At 45.2% G+C, this 17518-nt stretch overlaps 1 protein-coding gene across 5 annotated transcripts in view; it reads left to right on the top strand.

Moving 5' to 3' along the window:
* Nucleotides 1–17518, top strand: part of KDM2B (lysine demethylase 2B) — a 209119-nt gene that overhangs the window by 166986 nt on the left and 24615 nt on the right. For all 5 annotated transcript variants that reach the window (XM_073626678.1, XM_073626654.1, XM_073626645.1 and 2 more), the window contains one exon: nucleotides 1711–1749. In XM_073626678.1, coding sequence (XP_073482779.1) covers nucleotides 1711–1749 — 39 coding nt within the window. The remainder of the gene's footprint in view (nucleotides 1–1710; nucleotides 1750–17518) is intronic.

The raw sequence follows: 17518 nt of genomic DNA, 5'->3' as shown, positions 1-17518 counted from the left end.
AAGAAAATCGGTCCCTTCTCCATCCATGTTAACAGTGTGGGTTGTGTAATCTCCACTGCTGGCTAATTGGTATTCAGGCACCCATGAGGCCACTCACAGCTTGGGTTTCAGCAGGAATCAGACAAAATTTGAACCATTTATGGGAACTTGGATAAGAAAAACGCTATGGGTGTGCACACAGTGATATATATTTATGTTTTTAAGATTAGGACTGAATTGAAAATCTCTGTGTACAATGGTAGTTTACCCACTTGAGACTCTGGTGCTATTTTAAAACAAGTAGGGACAGCAGCTTTTTGTCTGCTTGGAGATGGTCACCTTGGTACAGGCCCAGGGTTTTCCTTCCTCATGTCAGAGTCTCCGGGAGAACAATGAGCAACACAATAGTGACGTCACCAAATCTTACTCCAAATTCTCTTGGGACTAGCAGTCAGAGGCAGTGGTGCCTTAGATCACATCCTGTACATTTATAGCTATGAAGCTTTAGGCACATGGGTGCCTAGGAACCCTTGCATACCAGGAAATGTGCCACTATTTTTCTGGAGGAACGACAGATAAAAGGTTAAAATGGAATTATAAGCAAAACTATTTTTTTTTTTCAGTTTGGATAGAGTAAGGGAGGGTAATAACCCCTGTTGTGTTTTTTTTTTTTTAACCATGTGTGCCCCATTCAAGAGATTTACCTTTACTTCCTGTCCCATTGCCAAAACGGGAAGTGATAGGAAATCCCTGCAAATTAAGGGAATCCCTTGGCCATTTGGAACTATTGTCCCGATTGGAAGATTTCCCCTCCATTATTTTTCTGGGATTTCGTTTACTTTCAATGCTAATGGTAAACAGGACAAATAGGGTGAATCTCCCTAATGGGGACACACACATAGCGGTAAAAACTGACAGGTGTTCTAATTCCTCTTCATTCTATCCAAAACTAAAGAAAAAGTTGTGCCCTTAGTTATATATGCTTGGACACAGTTAACATTTCTAGATGATCCCTATAACAGTATATCTTACATTTTTGCGTTCAGATTGGAGTGAATGCCTTGCCCCTAAGGCCATTCCATTGCAAGACTACATGGCCAATAAAGGCATTTGTGTAGGATTGTTAAATGGTGGGGCAGGACATAACACCAAGTCCCATAGGCTGTAGAGGCTTCATTTAATAAATATGGTTTGAGGCATGCAAGGCATCTTCACTTTGGAAGTAGTGTTAGTTTGCCTTTCTTGAAAGGTTCAGTTTTAAGGGAGTCTTTCTAGTTTAGATTAAATCTCTGTATTCAGCATCAGGTTGGTGTAATGGTTGGCATAATTAATCTGTAGCTACAGTCTAATATGACAGAACTCCATTACCAGTATAAGGGTTCTTGTTGCTAGGAAAATGCAGCTTACTTTTGACATCAGTTTTAGATGCTTCTGATATCATTCAGAATTCATTGCAGGTCCATTTGGCCTACAGTTAACCTCCTTGTGAGCTGCTTCTGGATTCTTGTAGGCTTGTATGGGAAGAGAAGCGTGAACATTGATACAGGTTGCTAGTTACGTTAGGAGGGGTGGAAAGTAATGTTCCCATTGGGATACCAAATGGGGAATTCTAATAAGTGGTCTACTATTTATAATCCTATAGCATATCGCGTGCAAATGTTAAGAACGTTTCATAATTTAATGTGATTTTGTTCTTATTGTCAACTAACATTGGGTTTTTCTCTTCCGCAGTTAAAACTAGTTAAAGAAGACAAGCTCTTCAAGAAAAAGGTACATTATATTATTATTCTGAAAATTAATGGCTTACATTGGTGATTATTCTTCTACAGGATTTATATAGCGCCAACAATTTGCGCAGCACTTTACAATGTTAGGGCAGACAGTACAGTTACAATTCAATACAGGAGGTATCAAAAGGCCCTGCTCATTAGAGCTTAGTCTAAAAGGGAGGGTCAAGTGATACGAAAGGTAATGGCTGTAGGGGATGAGCTGATGAAGAAAATTAAAAGTACAGTAAGAGATAGTCGGACAGATTGGGGTAGGGAATTCCAAAGGATGGAAGAGGCTCGGGAGAAGTTCTGAAGGTGAGCATGGGTGGAGGAGACGATGGAACTAGAGAGCAGGAAGTCTTGGGAGAAACGAAGAGAATAATTAGGTTGGTATTTTGAGATTAGGTTAGTGATGTAGCTGGGGGCAGAGATGTGAATGGCTTTGTAAGTTAGTGTTAGTATTTTGAATTTAATTAGTTGGGTGAGTGGCAGCCAATGGAGGGATTGGCAGAGAGGGGTAGCAGATGCTGAGCGGTTTGTAAGGTGGATGGGCCTGGCAGCAGCATTCATGATGGACTAAAGAAAGGGAGCCTATGTAAAGCTAATCCAATGAGGAGGGAGTTGCAGTATTCGAGGCGGGAGAAAACCCAGGGAGTGAGTTAAGAGCTTTGTGGTGTCATTGGTTAGGAAGGGGTGTAGTTTGGAGATGTTGCGGAGCTTGAGGCGGAAGTGATTGGATGTGGAACCGAAAGGAGATTTCAGAGTCCAGGATAAAACTTAGCATGCGGGGATGGGTTGATGGTCGGGCCATTGACTTTGACAGAGATGTCAGGGGAAGGGGCATGTGGGGGAGGAAAGATTATGAGCTCGCTTTTAGACAGGTTGCGTTTGAAGAAGTGATGTGACATCCAGACTGATATGTCTGTTAGTAAGTTAGTGATGCTTGAGGAGACTAATGATGTGAGCTGAGGGGTAGAGAGCTAAATTTGGGTGTCGTCAGCTATCAGCTGACCCAGGGAGGAGGTGTAGATTGAGAAAAGGAGAGGTCCAAGAACAGAACCTTGGGGACCCCACGGAGAAAGGAAGAGGAGAGGAGGAAGTAACATTTTTAAGTGACACAGAAGGTGCGCTAGGATAGGTAGGATGAAAGCCAGTGAAGAACACAGTCACGGAGACCAAAGGGGTAAAGTTTTTGGAGGAGGAGGGGGTGATAGAGAAGCTTGCTGCTCAGTCATGATGCATTCATTACTGACTGTCAATATTTACTGTATGTCTCTTAAGAGACATAAGACAAAATTATATTTCTTTCTCGAACATCACGGGACACAGAGCCACAGTAATTACTGATAGGTTATATAGGTATCACTGGTGATTGGACACTGGCACACCCTATCAGGAAGTTCAACCCCCTATATAATCCCTCCCCCTTGCAGGGATACCTCAGTTTTTACGCCAGTGTCTTAGGTGATGGACGTGTAAAGATGTCCTGTGCTGAGCTCCAAAGGGAATATCCTAAGATCCTATACTGGGGCAAGCCAGGCGAACCGGATCCATTCAAAGTGTCTTTTCATTGCCGAATTGAATGGTACCCGGGCCTCGTGTCCGAAGAAACGAGGTTTTACCCGTAATGCTTCTCTTTTTAGAGAGCTGGACCCCGCAGATCAGAAAATGGCTTTAAACTTCCTAATTTCTGGCGAGGTGCTTTACGGTCCCAGAACTGTTGGATCCCCCTACTGATGGGGGCCCCAGTCTCTGACGGTTTTTTCAAACGGAGCCCACCGTGAGAGGTGAAGATTGGGTCTGTGTAAACAGCACCCTGCGGCTGGATAAGGTAAGAGGAGATTCCACAGAATTTTTGAGTTCTAGTGGCTTTTCTCCTTTAAGGTAAATGCATGCTATGCCTATTGTGACCACCGGGGGCTGCCAAGAGCACAAACTTACACATGCTGACTGTCTGTCTCAGGTGTTGTAATCGCTGTTTATGTCCCAGCGTCTCAAGCAGGCTGCAAGCAGGTAAGGTGGAAAGGGGGATTTCTCATATATATATCAAAAAAGTCGCGCTAAAAATTAGAGGTAAAAAACTTCATAAAGATATGAAGGTGAATAGTGATCATTAGGTAGATGAATTTCATAAGAGTGCTGAGCAATGTAAATACACGCTTTAAAAATAAATGCTGTTGGTTAAATAGGACACAGAAATCATTGACTATGTCCGTATGAAAGGATCAATATTGCATGACCCAATCGGTGACAAGTAAATATCTCAAATAACTGTAGGGATAATAATGTGACAAATCTGTGACTAAAAAACTGAACCGTGATGAATGAAGAAAAAAATATAATAAAAATGAATAAAAAAATAAAAATACAATAAACCCAAAATAAGTCCGTGACTCAACAAAAACAATAATAATGGAAGTCCATCCGTGCTAGATTGATATGCAAAGAAAATAACTTGTCTCCCAGTGCTCTGTGAAATAATGTAACAAAATCTTGCTGTGGTAAAAATTAGAGTGCGTAGACAGACCTCCACCTCTTGGAAAAATTGCTGCCTCTTACCAGACAAAAATGGTCTCTTAATTACAGGAGACCCAGGGAGCGGATGGCTGCAACCCCAGCCAGGGATCTTAAAGGCAGGCACTCAGCATCCAGATCCAGGGACTCTCTCCCACCAGCCTCCGCAAACAAGGAAATGTCACCATGCAAAAAACAGAAGTGTTTCCTCACGTGTTCAGACTTTCTCATGTTTGAATGTTCCCCCCCAGGCTAGAGAGGGGCCACAGGGGTCTAGAAAGTGGTTATACCACCCGGGCTCTGCGGCCTAATGGCCACCATCTCTGAAGATAGCCGTTCAGGCAGATCTTGTTACCAGCCTCCCTCCCCCCCCCCCCACCCCAATCCCCAGCCTTTCTCCAGGAGCATGACAGGAGAGTCGGCAGCGCGGGAAGCACTAGTTTTTTTTCAAAACTCGAGGGGGGGGGGGGCGGTAGAGGAGGGGGCGGGACTTCAGCACAGGTGCTTAGACTCCCACTCAGGCCAGCTGCAGGCTATTAGAGGCACTCTGTACAGGTGCACTCAGCCTTCTGAGAGACACAGAGCTGACAGTCGCATGTAAGGTGGGACACAGGCATTCTCCTAGGCAGCATTTACTGAAGTGACACCAGACTGAGCATTGGGTAGCAAGGCTTTTAGCCAGACTACATCGCTCAGCGGGCAGTGTTCATTTGTATACCTCACACCTTGTTGCTTTGCACTATGGGTAGAAGAGGTTCAAGCACCCCAGGAACCAGAGACACTAGGGGATCTCGTTCAGGTTCTGAGGGCCCCCTGTCGGCAGCATCCTCCCCCCTAAAGATGGGCCAGGGACGGCTAGCCAGGGAGAGCCATCGGGGTCAGGGGCTACACCTGCTTCTGGCACTTCAGCCCCTGTATATATTACATAAGAGGTTTTTTCCTCAACCACTAATGGTCTAGAGGAAAGATTAATGGCCGTGATTACGTCTTCACTCAGTGGAAGAAACGCACTAGGCTTTCCTCTGTTCCCCAAGACCCTCAGACAGAGGAGCTCTGGGATAAAGGAGATGAATCCCTTTCAGAGGATCGGGATGGGACGGATGATTCCTCTTCGGAGGATTCAGATGGAGAGGGACCCTCTGCAACTTCCCAAGAGGAGAAAGTCTTAGTGCAGATCCTCACTGGATTGGTCCGCTCCACATTTAAGTTGCCCATACCTGAAACTGCTAAAGAATCCTCTTCTGCTTTGGGGTCACTGAAACCTTTCCAAGCAGCACATGCTTTTCCTGTTCATACTTTACTTGAAAAGCTGATTTATTCTGAGTGGGATCACCCAGACAAACATTTTTTTCCGCCGAGAAAGTTTTCAACACTTTATCCGATGGAAGAAAAGTTTATTAAAATGTGGGGAATACCGGCTATTGATGCCACCATTTCCTCCGTAAATAATAGCCTGACTTGTCCTGTAGACAATGCTCAGATGCTCAGGGATCCTGTAGATAAGAGGATGGAATCCCTATTGAAGGATGTTTTCTCCTTAGCAGGATCAGTGGCCCAACCTGCAGTAGCAGAGATTGGAGTCTGTCAATACTGAAGAGACCATGTTAAGCAGGTCATCAAAGTATTACCTGAACAGCAGGCCCAGGGGTTTGCTAACCTTCCAGCGGCCTTATGCTTTGTGGTTGACGCCATTAGAGATTCTATTGTGCAAACCTCCCGTCTTTCACTGGGGTTGGTGCATATACGTAGAATCCTATGGTTGAAAAATTGGTCAGCCGAAGCACCATGTAAGAAGCTACTGGCTGGGTTTCCATTTCGTGGTGCAAGGTTGTTTGGAGAGGACTTGGATAACTATATCAAGAGAATCTCTTGTGGGAAAAGCACTCTCTTACCTGTCAAGAAGAAGAGTAAGCGTCCCTCTTTCAAACGGACTCTTTCCCCAGCGCCGGGGGCTTCAGCCTCCAGGCAGTCTCGACGGCCGCCTCCATCGGGGTCCAGAGACAAGAGTCAACCCCAGGGACAAAAGAAGTCCTGGGGAAAGAAGCCTACTAGGCAAAACACTAAGACCTCTCCATGAGGGGGCGCCCCCGCTCACTCGAGTGGGGGGAAGACTGCGACAGTTCTCAGAGCTCTGGCAGGAGGACTTCCAGGACAGATGGGTAATCTCCACGGTAACCTTAGGGTACAAGCTGGAGTTTCAGGAATTCCCCTCTCCTCGGTTCCTCAGATCAAATGTTCCCAGAGACCCAGAGAAGAAGCAGTCGCTCCTTCTAGCGTTAGAGCGACTTTTGTCGCAGGAGGTCATTATGATAGTTCCCGCAAAGGACCAGGGATTGGGCTTCTATTCCAACCTTTTTACGGTCCAAAAGCCAAATGGGGATGTCAGGCCCATTCTGGACTTAAGGGATCTGAACCGATTCCTAAGGATTAAATCCTTCCGCATGGAATCAATTCGAACAGTAGTTCCCACCCTGCAGGGAGGAGAATTTCTGGCATCAATAGACATCAGAGATGCATTTCTGCATGTGCCCATTTTTCCTGCTCATCAGAAGTTTCTGCGCTTCGAGGTAGGAGGGCGCCATTTCCAGTTTGTGGCTCTGCCTTTCGGGATAGCCACTGCACCTCGAGTGTTCCCAAAGATCTTGGCTCCTCCTCTGGCCAGATTAAGGGCTCAGGGTATAGCTGTCATAGCATACCTAGACGACCTGCTCTTGATAGACCGGTCGGTAGCCTCTTTGAATGGAAACTTGAGGACCACGGTCAGGTATCTAGAACACCTGGGTTGGATCCTCAACTTAGAAAAGTCTTTCCTAAAACCAGTAAGAAGACTGGAGTATTTAGGTCTGATTATAGATACAAGCCAGGAGAAAATATTTCTACCCCAGGCAAAGATCACTACTTTGAGAGAGCTGATTCTTCATTCGAAGCAGTTCCCTATGCTCAGTTTCACTCAAGAATGCTGCAACACAGTATTCTGTCGACCTGGAACAAGAAGGTTCAGGCATTAGACTTTCCGATGCACCTGTCGCATGCGGTGCGTCAGAGCCTCAATTGGTGGCTCATACCCGAAAACCTGCAGAAGGGGAAATCCTTTCTACCGGTTACCTGGACGGTGGTAACAACAGATGCCAGTCTGTCAGGTTGGGGAGCAGTTCTGGAACAGGCTGCGGTCCAAGGGGTATGGTCCAAGACAGAGAGGACCTTACCCATCAACATTCTGGAGATCCGGGCGATACATCTAGCTCTAAAAGCCTGGACTATCAGGCTACAGGGTTGTCCGGTCAGGATCCAGTCCGACAATGCCACAGCAGTGGCTTATGTCAATCATCAGGGAGGCACCCGGAGCCGAGCTGCTCAAAAAGAGGTGAACCAGATCTTAGTCTGGGCAGAGATGCATGTGCCATGCATATCGGCAGTTTTCATCCCGGGAATAGAGAATTGGCAGGCGGACTATCTAAGTCGCCAGCAGTTACTTCCAGGGGAATGGTCTCTGCATCCCGACGTCTTTTGGGCCATATGCCAAAGATGGGGGGTTCCAGATGTAGATCTCTTTGCATCCCGATTCAACAAAAAGATAGACAGATTTGTGGCAAGGACAAAAGATCTTCTTGCATGCGGGACGGATGCGTTGGTGATTCCGTGGCATCGGTTCTCACTGATTTACGCATTCCCGCCTATTCTGCTACTACCACGACTCCTTCGCAGGATCAGGCAGGAAAGGAAGTCGGTACTTCTGGTGGCCCCCGCTTGGCCCAGAAGGACTTGGTATGCAGAAATAGTAAGGATGACGGTAGGTTCCCCGTGGACCCTACCGGTACGCCCAGACCTGTTATCTCAAGGTCCAGTGTTCCATCCTGCCTTACAAAAGCTAAATTTGACGGTTTGGCTATTGAGACCCATGTTCTGAAGAGTCGTGGGTTCTCAGGTCCTGTCATATCTACCTTGATTAATGCAAGGAAGCCAGCTTCCAGGATGATTTATCATAGAGTCTGGCAGGCTTATATAACCTGGTGTGAATCCAGAGGTTGGCATCCCAGGAAATATGCCATAGGTAGAATCCTTGATTTTCTACAGATGGGATTAGAGATGAAGCTGGCCTTGAGTACCATCAAGGGCCAGGTCTCTGCTTTATCAGTATTATTTCAGCGGCCACTTGCTTCGCATTCTTTGGTCCAAAACTTTATGCAGGGGGTGATGCGTCTTAATCCTCCGGTTAAAGCGCCCCTAAACCCCTGGGACTTGAATTTGGTCCTGGCTGTGTTACAGAAACAGCCTTTTGAACCAATAAGTCAGATTCAGATTCCTTTGGTCTTGTTGACAAGGAAATTAATTTTTCTGGTGGCCATCTCTTCTGCTAGAAGAGTATCAGAATTAGCAGCTCTTTCCTGTAAGGAGCCTTATTTGATTATACACAAGGATAGAGTGGTACTACACCCTCATCCTAGTTTTTTTACCGAAGGTGGTTTCTGATTTTCATTTAAACCAAGACATTGTTCTACCTTCCTTTTTTCCAGATCCCTGTTCTCCGGAAGAGAGATCTCTACATTCGTTGGATGTAGTAAGAGCAGTTAAGGCCTATCTAGGGGCAACTGCTCAGATCCGCAAGACGGATGTTTTGTTTGTGCTGCCAGAGGGTCCCAATAGAGGACAGGCAGCGTCAAAAACTACCATTTCTAAATGGATTCGACAGTTGATCATTCAAGCTTACGGTTGGAAACAGAAGATTCCTCCGTTTCAGATCAGGGCACATTCCACAAGGGCTATTGGTGCTTCTTGGGCAGTGCATCACCAGGCCTCTATGGCTCAAATCTGCAGGGCCGCAACCTGGTCTTCAGTTCATACATTTACCAGATTCTATCAGGTGGATGTGAGAAGGCATGAGGATATCGCCTTTGGGCGTAGTGTGCTGCAGGCAGCGGTACAGGGTCCTCAGGTCTGATTGCACCCTACTTGGTCGTGGTTCCCCCCCCTCAGGTAGCATTGCTCTGGGACATCCCATCAGTAATTACTGTGGCTCTGTGTCCCGTGATGTTCGAGAAAGAAAATAGGATTTTTTAAAACAGCTTACCTGTAAAATCCTTTTCTTTCGAAGGACATCACGGGACACAGAGGTCCCGCCCCTCTTCTAATACACTAGATTGCTTGGCTACAAAACTGAGGTATCCCTGCAAGGGGGAGGGATTATATAGGGGGTTGAACTTCCTGATAGGGTGTGCCAGTGTCCAATCACCAGTGATACCTATATAACCCATCAGTAATTACTGTGGCTCTGTGTCCCGTGATGTCCTTCGAAAGGAAAGGATTTTACAGGTAAGCTGTTTTAAAAATCCTATTTTTTTTATACAGTTAGGAAGGGTTGGAAGGTCTGGGAGGACAGACAGCTGCAACAACCTGACACTGGTCCTAATCTTTTCCCACTCTATCCAAAACTTACGGTTTTGGCTGGAGTGCAACTTTACGATTGCATTCTTTAACTAGTTTCCCTCTAGAGCACTTTTTCATTTTTTTGCACACATGTTAAAACTGCATTTTTTAGCTATAAAATGATTAAAAAATCCCAGAGCATAATACATTTTCTTGAAAGCAGAGGCCTTGTCGAATAAAAAGATTGTTGTTGCAATTTTTTTTTTTAATTTCACGCGCTATTTGCGCAACTGTTTATCAAATGTTTTACAGAAAAAACTAAAATGAGCTTTAGTGCAAACAAATCCAACATAATACCCAATTTTTGGTAAGATAAAAAAAAGAAGGGGTTGCGTCAAGTAAACAGATACCAAACCTTTTGAGTCATAAAATTGAGTGTGCCCGTGATTTTGTGAAAAACTGTGGTGCCTAAAATTCTTCATAAGCAACTCTTTAAAAGCCTTTTAGGCCACATTAACATGGCCGGTTACATGCAGCCACCAGATTCCAGTGGTAAGAATTGGCAGATTCTTGTGGCTGGAATGACCAGGGCATGTGATTAGCAGCGGCCCTGTTTAAACTAATAGCGGGTTGACGGCCAATCAAGAGACTGAAGACCCAGCATCTGGAAGAAGCCCAGGGAGAAGATGACAATGGACAGCGAGGGATGTAGCCTTTGCATCACTGGAGGTGGAGGTAAGTGTTTTGCGTAATCCTTCACAGCCAAGAAAGCTGCCAGCTTAACCTCTTATCTGCATTTGCCATGGTCCTGCACATGTGATTTGTTATGACACTGGCAATTTGATAGCCTGATAGTTCGGTTGAGAGCACAGGTAACTGTGACCGTTATCATTTATGGCATGCCTTGAATCTAATAGTTTTGGGAAACTTGTCTGTTCACGGTTAGCTGTAAAATGTACACAGAGCTATGCATGCGCATCTCAGCTTACATTCCAGCAATGTGCCTGTGTGCCAGGAGGATGTGCCCATGTGCGGGAGTGATGTCATTCTGCACCAGCCAATCAAGATGGCTGAAGATCAGCATGCAAAAATAGTCAAGAAGATGCCGGCATTAGCGAGGGACCTTGGTCTGTTGATGCAGAGGTATGTATTGGTACTTTAGTTCGGCTTTAACGGTCTCACCAAAGTGGTTACATTTGAGGCATGTTTTAGGTAATAACTGTTACAGTTACTAGAGTGCTTTTGTTGACTTTCAAACAAACTGTCACGCTATGTAATGGCTGGTGTCATAGTTGATCACATGTACAACACCATGGCAACTGAAGATCAAACACAGGCTAAAGTGCCAGCTTCCTTGGCAGTAAGATCTTGTTCTCACTGGCATTTCTGCATTTAGCTTCATTTAGATTCAGCTAAATGCAGCATGTTTGGGGAGTATAAACTATTTTTTATGCCCGCTTTTTTCTGCATTTAGGTGTTCCAGCCTTAAAATGAACTATACTCACCTTGGCTACAGCAATGCGATGTCCTGGAGTGACGTTATCCCTGCCCAGCCAATGAAGGCGTCCGGCATTCGATGCCCAGTAGCCAGCCACTCGGAAGATGTCAGCGGCCAGCTTCTGGATATCGAATGCCAGCTGCTTTCATTGGCTGGGCGAGGATGTTGTTACTTCCGCTCATGCAGTGGAGTTCTGTTGGCTGCAGCATTGCCAGATTTCTACAGTGAACTACGAGTACAGGGCGTACAGGCAGGTAGGTCCTTTTAATAAAGAAGAGACAAAGCATGTCTCTTGTGCATTAACCATATTCCGGCCTGTTCGCTCACTTTTATTACGTAAAGTTCCATTTTAAAAAGAAGGTTTAGGCACATTTTGGGGCGTTTAATCGTGTTTAAATGTTTAAGTTTACCTTACAGATTTTCTGTAAATGTGAACCTACCCTTTAAGCTTTGTCTGAATGTTATTACACTGTAAACATTCACACTTGCCTATTGTACATGAGAGGGTAGGTTGTGGAAGAATGTAGCATCGGTGATGATCTGCGAGTCTTCATGACAGTTGTAGCCTGTCACTCCTACTATATCCATAACCTGTTCTTGCTTTGTTGCCATGGTAACAGTCAAACAGCATAAAGGCGCACAGCAACAGAGTACGCATTAAACATGATGTTTTAAAATTACCTTAGAAGGACCATTTTCCAACATCTGTTTACTAGCTACAGCGTATACAGGGTTTTGTGCTGGGACCAATCCTATTTAATTTGTTCATAAACGACCTGGAGGATGGGGTAAACCGTACAATCTCTGTATTTGCGGACGATACTAAGCTAAGCAGGGCAATAACTTCTCCGCAGGATCTGGAAACCTTGAAAGAAGAAATTAATGGGGTGGGCAACTACATGGCAAATGAGGTTTAATGTAGAAAAATGTAAAATAATGCATTTGGGTGGCAAAAATATGAATGTAATCTATACACTGGGGGGAGAACCTCTGGGGGAATCTAAGATGGAAAAGGACCTGGGGGTCCTAGTAGATGATAGGCTCAGCAATGGCATGCAATGCCAAGCTGCTGCTAACAAAGCAAACAGAATATTGGCATGTATTAAAAGGGGGATCAACTCCAGAGATAAAACGATAATTCTCCCACTCTACAAGACTCTCTGGTTCAGCCGCACCTGGAGTATGCTGTCCAGTTCTGGGCACCAGTCCTCAGGAAGGATGTACTGGAAATGGAGCGAGTACAAAGAAGGGCAACAAAGCTAATAAAGGGTCTGGAGGATCTTAGTTATGAGGAAAGGTTGTGAGCACTGAACTTATTCTCTCTGGAGAAAAGACGCTTGAGAGGGGATATGATTTCAGTTTATAAATACCGTACTGGTCACCCCACAATAGGGATAAAACTTTTTTGCAGAAGGGAGTTTAACAATACACGTGGCCACTCATTAAAAGTAGAAGAAAAGAGGTTTAACCTTAAACTTTGTAGAGGGTTCTTTACTGTAAGAGCGGCAAGGATATGGAATTCCCTTCCACAGGCGGTGGTCTCAGCGGCGGGCATCGATAGTTTCTAAAAACTATTAGATAAGCACCTGAACGACCACAACATACAGGGATATACAATGTAATGCTGACATATAATCACACACATAAGTTGGATTTGATGGACTTGTGCCTTTTCAACCTCATCTACGATGTAACTATGTATAGAGGTGTGTGAAGGACTCACAGAAAAGGTAACAGGTTTAGTTATGGTGCGTGTGTTCAGAGCTAATATTAACAGGCTGAAAATGTCTACAGGGCAAGTAGAAGAACTGGTTCTCCATCGTTTTGTTGCTGCATTGTTATGTACACTGATGCTCTAACTCCTTTGCTACTGATCACTTCCATATTCATTTGTTTACATTTCTGTGCTGTTCACTTCATTTCCCGTGACTTGATGAATTGTTCTATGGCTTGCCTTGCGTTGAGTTTTACCGCGTTTCCCAGAAAATAAGACCGGTCTTATATTATTTTTGACTACTAAAAACACACTAGCGCTTATTTTCAGGGGATGTCTTGTTTATTTACGGCATGTACAAAAGAGTTCCTCCCCCTGTGAAATTCTGTAATCCCAAAAATAAACTTAAAGACCCTCTAAAATCATGTAATACGTTCTGTAAAAAGATTATATAATATGCAGCATGTCTCCTTGTGTAACATTATTGTGGAAAATAACTTTCTCAGCAATGTGTATATACTAGTAAGCTTTCTGCACAGAATGCCTGGAGCTATGTACATACAACATCCAGATGGATAATGAGTCTCTGCATAACTATATCCGGCTTGAGTTCCCTAATTCTTTACTTATAAGTTCCTAAATCCCAGATGGCCTTGTGCCTTAATGAAAGCCCCAGTAGAGACATTTTAGGTTGTCTTTAATTGGCCTGATATTAAGTAAGAATCTCAGCACAGTCTTGTGACATTGAAACATTTTTGGACGCCACATTTCAGTGACTGGGTTTGTCATTTTTAATTTTAGGAATTGCCCAGCCAGGTAGTACTGATTATTGATATTACTGATTAAGTATGTGATAATTAGAAAAGTACAAATCAAGTCATGACATTTTTGGAATTTAGTATTTTACAGTGTTCCTAAAAATAGGATTTTTTATAACAGCTTACCTGTAAAATCCTTTTCTTTCGATGGACATCACGGGACACAGAGCCACAGTAATAACTGATGGGTTATGTAGGTACCTTTTAGGTATTGGACACTGGTCACACCCTAATCAGGAAGTTCAACCCCCTATATAATCCCTCCCCTTCCAGGGATACCTCAGTTTTGTAGCAAAGCAATATAAGTGTATTAGAAGAGGGGCGGGACCTCTGTGTCCTGTGATGTCTATCAAAAGAAAAGGATTTTACAGGTAAGCTGTTATAAAAAATCCTATTTTCTTTCTCGGACATCACGGGACACAGAGCCACAGTAATAACTGATGGGATGTCCCAAAGCAATGCCAACTGAGGGGGGGGCGGAATCACAACCAAGTAGGGTGCAATCAGACCTGAGGACCCTGTACTGCTGTCTGCAGCACACTACGCCCAAAGGCGATATCCTCATGCCTTCTCACATCCACCTGATAAAATCTGGTGAATGTATGGACTGAAGACCAGGTTGCGGCCTTGCAGATCTGAGCCATAGAGGCCTGGTGATGCACTGCCCAAGAAGCACTAATAGCCCTTGTGGAATGTGCCTTGATCTGAAACGGAGGAATCTTCTGTTTCAAACCGTAAGCCTGAATAATCAATTGTCTAATCCATTTAGAAATGGTAGCTTTTGACGCTGCCTGTCCTCTACTGGGACCCTCTGGCAGCACGAACAAAACACCCGTTTTGCGAATTTGAGCAGTTGCTCCCAGATAGGTCTTGACTGCTCTTACTATATCCAAACAATGTAGTGACCTCTCTTCCGAAGAACAGGGATCTGGAAAAAAGGAAGGCAGAACAATGTCTTGGTTTAGATGAAAATCTGAAACCACCTTCGGTAAAAAACTAGGATGAGGGAGCAGTACCACTCTATCCTTGTGTATAATCAAATAAGGCTCTTTACAGGAAAGAGCTGCCAATTCTGATACTCTTCTAGCAGAAGAGATGGCTACCAGAAAAATTAGTTTCCTTGTCAGCAAGACCAAAGGAATCTGACGTATTGGTTCAAAAGGTTGTTTCTGTAACACTGACAGAACCAAGTTCAAGTCCCAGGGGTTTAGAGGTGCCTTAATCGGAGGATTAAGACGCATCACCCCCTGCATAAAGTTTCGGACCAAAGAATGTGAAGCAAGTGGCCATTGAAACAATACTGATAAAGCCGAGACCTGGCCCTTGATGGTACTCAAGGCCAGCTTCATCTCTAATCCTAATTGTAGAAAATCAAGAATTCTACCTATGACATATTTTCTGGGATGCCAACCCCTGGATTCACACCAGGATACATAAGCTTTCCAGACTCTATGATAAATCATTCTGGAAGCTAGCTTCCTTGCATTGATCAAGGTAGATATGACAGGACCTGAAAGCCCACAACTCTTCAGAACGTGGGTCTCAATAGCCAAACCATCAAATTTAGCGTTTGTGAGGCAGGATGGAACACTGGTCCTTGAGATAACAGGTCTGGGCGTACCGGTAGGGTCCACGGGGAACCCACCGTCATCCTTACTATTTCTGCATACCAAGTCCTTCTGGGCCAAGCGGGGGCCACCAGAAGTACCGACTTCCTTTCCTGCCTGATCCTGCGAAGGAGTCGTGGCAGTAGCAGAATAGGCGGGAATGCATAAATCAGTGAGAACCGATGCCACGGAATCACCAACGCATCCGTCCCGCATGCAAGATGATCCCTTGTCTTTGCCACAAATCTGTCTATCTTTTTGTTGAATCGGGATGCAAAGAGATCTACATCTGGGACCCCCATCTTTGGCATATGGCCAAAAAGACGACGGGATGCAGAGACCATTCCCCTGGGAGTAACTGCTGGCGACTTAGTCCGCCTGCCAGTTCTCTATCCCTGGAATGAAAACTGCCGATATGCATGGCACATGCATCTCTGCCCAGACTAAGATCTGGTTCACCTCCTTTTGAGCAGCTCGGCTCTGGGTGCCTCCCTGATGATTGACATAAGCCACTGCTGTGGCATTGTCGGACTGAATCCTGACCGGGCAACCCTGTAGCCTGATAGTCCAGGCTCTTAGGGCTAGGTATACCGCCCGGATCTCCAGAATGTTGATGGGTAAGGACCTCTCGGTCTTGGACCATAGCCCCTGGATCGCAGACTGTTCCAGAACTGCTTCCCAACCTGACAGACTGGCATCTGTTGTTACCACCGTCCAGGTAACTGGTAGAAAGGATTTCCCCTTCTGCAGGTTTTTGGGTATGAGCCACCAATTGAGGCTCTGATGCATCGCATGTGACAGGTGCATCGGAAAGTCTAATGCCTGAACCTTCTTGTTCCAGGCCGACAGAATACTGTGTTGCAGTAGTCTTGAATGGAACTGAGCATAGGGAACTGCTTCGAATGAAGACACCATCTTTCCCAGCAGCCTCATACAAAGGCGGACAGAAGGACCCTTCTTGGTCCTGACTGTCAGAATCAGCTCCCTTAAAGCAATGATCTTTGCCTGAGTAAGAAATACCTTCTCCTGGCTTGTATCTATGATCAGACCCAAATACTCCAGTCTTCTTACTGGTTTTAGGAAAGACCTTTCTAGGTTGAGGATCCAACCTAGGTGTTCCAGGTACTTGACCGTGGTCCTCAAGTTCCCGTTCAAGGAGGCTACCGACCGGTCTATCAAGAGCAGGTCGTCTAGGTATGCTATAACAGTTATACCCTGAGCCCTTAATCTGGCCAGAGGAGGTGCCAAGATCTTTGTGAACACTTGAGGTGCAGTGGCTATCCCGAAAGGCAGAGCCACAAACTGGAAATGGCGCCCTCCTAACTCGAAGCGTAGAAACTTCTGATGAGCAGGAAAAATGGGCACCTGTAGATATGCATCTCTGATGTCTATCGATGCCAAAAATTCTCCTCCTTGTAGGATGGAGACTACTGTCCGAATTGATTCCATGCGGAAGGACTGAACCCTTAGGAATTGATTCAGATCCCTTAAATCCAGAATGGGTCTGACATCCCCATTTGGTTTTTGGACCGTAAAAAGGTTGGAATAGAAGCCCAATCCTTGATCCTTTGTGGGAACCACCATAATGACCTCTTGCGACAAAAGTCGCTCTAACGCTAGAAGGAGCAACTGCTTCTTCTCTGGGTCTCTGGGAACACTTGATCTGAGGAAACGAGGAGAGGGAAATTCTTGGAACTCCAGCTTGTACCCTAAGGTTACTGTGGAGATTACCCATCTGTCCTGGAAGTCCTCCAGCCAGAGCTTTGAGAACTGTAGCAGTCTTCCCCCCACTCGAGTGAGCGGGGGTGCCCCTTCATGAAGAGGTCTTAGTGTCTTGTCTAGAAGACTTCTTCCCCCAGGACTTCTTTTGTTCCTGGGGTTGACTCTTGTTTCTTGCCCCAGACGGAGGAGGCCGTCGTGACTGCCTGCAGGCGGAAGCCCCTGGCGCTGGGGAAAGAGTCCATTTGAAAGAGGGACGCTTGCTCTTCTTCTTAAAGCGGGGTTCCACCCAAATTTTGAACATTATCTCTATGCATTCTCTTCCTTGCCTAGATGCTGACATGCTGTGTAAAAAAATGTAAATCGCCGTAATTACCTTTTTTTTTTCTAATCTTCTTAGCACTTCCTGGTTTTCCTCCCATGGGAGTAGGCGTGTTTCTAGCCTCTCCCAGACCTCCCACAGTCCCCTGGGAGCTAGTCTCAGGCTTCCCAGCATGCATTGTGCAACAGCGTCATCACAACATCTCGGTGAATGC

Source organism: Aquarana catesbeiana, linkage group LG01, assembly GCF_042186555.1.
Source record: "Aquarana catesbeiana isolate 2022-GZ linkage group LG01, ASM4218655v1, whole genome shotgun sequence".
NCBI classification, from domain to species: Eukaryota; Metazoa; Chordata; class Amphibia; order Anura; family Ranidae; genus Aquarana; species Aquarana catesbeiana.
This window is presented reverse-complemented; position numbering and strand designations above follow the sequence as displayed.